Source organism: Myotis brandtii, unplaced genomic scaffold, assembly GCF_000412655.1.
Source record: "Myotis brandtii unplaced genomic scaffold, ASM41265v1 C42639316, whole genome shotgun sequence".
NCBI classification, from domain to species: Eukaryota; Metazoa; Chordata; class Mammalia; order Chiroptera; family Vespertilionidae; genus Myotis; species Myotis brandtii.
The window spans coordinates 1-1,874 of record NW_005326388.1 but is presented as its reverse complement, the minus strand read 5'-3'; the positions used below and the strand labels follow the sequence as shown (position 1 = coordinate 1,874).

At 64.7% G+C, this 1,874-nt stretch overlaps 1 protein-coding gene across 3 annotated transcripts; it reads right to left on the bottom strand.

Moving 5' to 3' along the window:
- Positions 1-6: 6 nt before the first annotated feature.
- Positions 7-1,868, bottom strand: LOC102263741 (solute carrier family 22 member 11). 3 transcript variants are annotated; one of them, XM_014530878.1, is made up of 3 exons: positions 1,767-1,868; positions 1,387-1,590; positions 809-1,113 (listed from the first exon to the last, which is right to left on the bottom strand). In XM_014530878.1, the coding sequence occupies exons 2-3, from the start codon at positions 1,587-1,589 to the stop codon at positions 1,005-1,007; spliced, it is 312 nt and encodes a 103-aa protein (XP_014386364.1). In that variant the 5' UTR covers position 1,590; positions 1,767-1,868; the 3' UTR covers positions 809-1,004. The 3 variants fall into 3 exon arrangements, with proteins under 3 accessions (XP_005853091.1, XP_014386478.1, XP_014386364.1); XM_005853029.2 differs by lacking the exons at positions 809-1,113; positions 1,767-1,868 and adding an exon at positions 7-315 and having other exon boundaries at positions 1,387-1,758; XM_014530992.1 differs by lacking the exons at positions 809-1,113; positions 1,767-1,868 and adding an exon at positions 747-791 and having other exon boundaries at positions 1,387-1,758.
- Between the last annotated feature and the right edge of the window lie 6 nt (positions 1,869-1,874).

Genomic DNA, 1,874 nt, shown 5'->3' with positions numbered 1-1,874 from the left:
GAGAAGCCGCGAGCCTGGCAGGGAGGGAGGGGGCCGTCTTGTTAATGGCGTGGACCTGGGGCAGCCCCGGGGCTCCTCCAGGCTGAGGCAGGTGGGGAGTCGGACCCAGGCAGGGACAGCCCGGACAGCCACCTGACCTGGCCACACCGAACCCTCCAGGCTGCCCGCGTGGCTTCCACCCTCGGGTTGGAGGTGAGGCGGGTCCCTCCACGGGATCTTTGACCAAAGGGACTCCAGTGGCGGCGGGATTGCTAGAACCAGGTGCTTTCTGTAATGACCGCCTCTCGCCAGGTGCCCCCGGCTGCTGCCGACCTCCTGGAACGACCACAGAGAGACCGTGAGGGGCGGGGACGGCGGCCCCAGCTCCTGGGAGCGTGGAGGGCGGAACAGGGTCGGTGTTACGGGGGTGCAGCCCCTGAGGGATGAGGGTCCTGTGACCACCGTATACCCCGAGCCTAGCACACGCCTGAGACAAGCGGCACACCCCAAAGTGAACTAAGTCCCAGCGCCCGCTCCTCGGCTGGGCGTCCCCAGGCGTCCCATCGCCTCCCGGTCTCCGTGGCCTGACAGTGACGCTGCACGTGGCAGCGCCTGGGGCTGTCGTCTGGATGTACCCTCGCCCCAGACACCGCGGCCGCGCCGACAGAGTGCGGGGCCCAGGCCCTGGCTCGGAGCTTTCATATAGTGACTCATTTAAACCCCAACACGACTCTTCGAGCAAAGCTGTGTTTTCTGTCTTTTTTTCACACCCGCTTTACAAGTGAGGCAGCAGACACATACAGGGATTCCGACTATAAAGAGTGGAGGAACGTTCCCTCGTTTCTAGTCTCTCCAAGAACATACATGAGGGTGGCATGATTTGTTCCTGGAGGGCCCGAGAGAACCCACGCGCCTGCGGATCTGTGGGCCTGGAATGCTCTGTGGGACCCCAGCCCCCGGACCGCTGAGGCTGCCTCTCCATCAGTTTTGGGGGGAGGTTAGCCACACGCCCAGGTAGCAGGGACTCAGCTGCGGGCAGCCTGGCTGCAGAGCCGGCTCAGAACCATCACGTGTTCCTGCCTACGGACCCGTCGCTTTCTCCCTGTGAGACGCGAATAAGCCGCTTCCTCTCGTCTGTGTAAACGCAGAGAGCGATCGATGGTCGCTCCCTCACAGGGTTGTTGTCAAGATTAAATGGTTTCAGAAACACCAGCCTGGCCGCCCTCTGTGCCGCTGCCCTGAGCGTGGTGTCACCGATGACAAGCCCAGCCCAGGCCCTGCCCTCCCCCCCCAGGACGGCTCCCTGACCCGTGGCCACCACATCTGCCCGCCCAGTGACAGTGCTGCGAGGGGAGGCCCCGCCCACTCCCGGGAAGCCCCGCCCCTCCCGGGCCAGGGGGCACTCACTGGTTCTCCAGGTCCTGGATGGTGTCAGGCAGGGGGAGGCCCCGAGTCTCCGGGAGGAAGGGTAGGACAAAACTGGAAACGATGAGGATGACCCCGTAGGTGAGGGGGGGCAGCAGGGGCAGAGCCTGGCGGGCCGTCATGATCAGGGGGCCGACCACAGCGCCCAGCCGCCCTGCCGACTGCAGGAAGCCGTCAGCCGTCATCCTGTGGGCAGAGGGAGGGCGTGGCCCCAACCCTTGTCATAGCCGGCACTTCAGAGGGGGATTTCACCAAAGGGGGGCATTCGGCTGGGTCAGGAGGTGCCAGGGGAGGAAAAACTGGGCTAAGGGAGTTGCCCTCCTCAAGGTCTCCCTTAATGTCGCCTCCTCCATGGAGCCCACCTAGGTTGTCCCTTCCAGCATCCTTCTGGGCACTCTCTAGGGCAGGGCCCACTCCGTGCTGGTCTTAGGTGGTTGGGGGGCTTGCCTCAGGGCTCCTGCTAGGCCCTG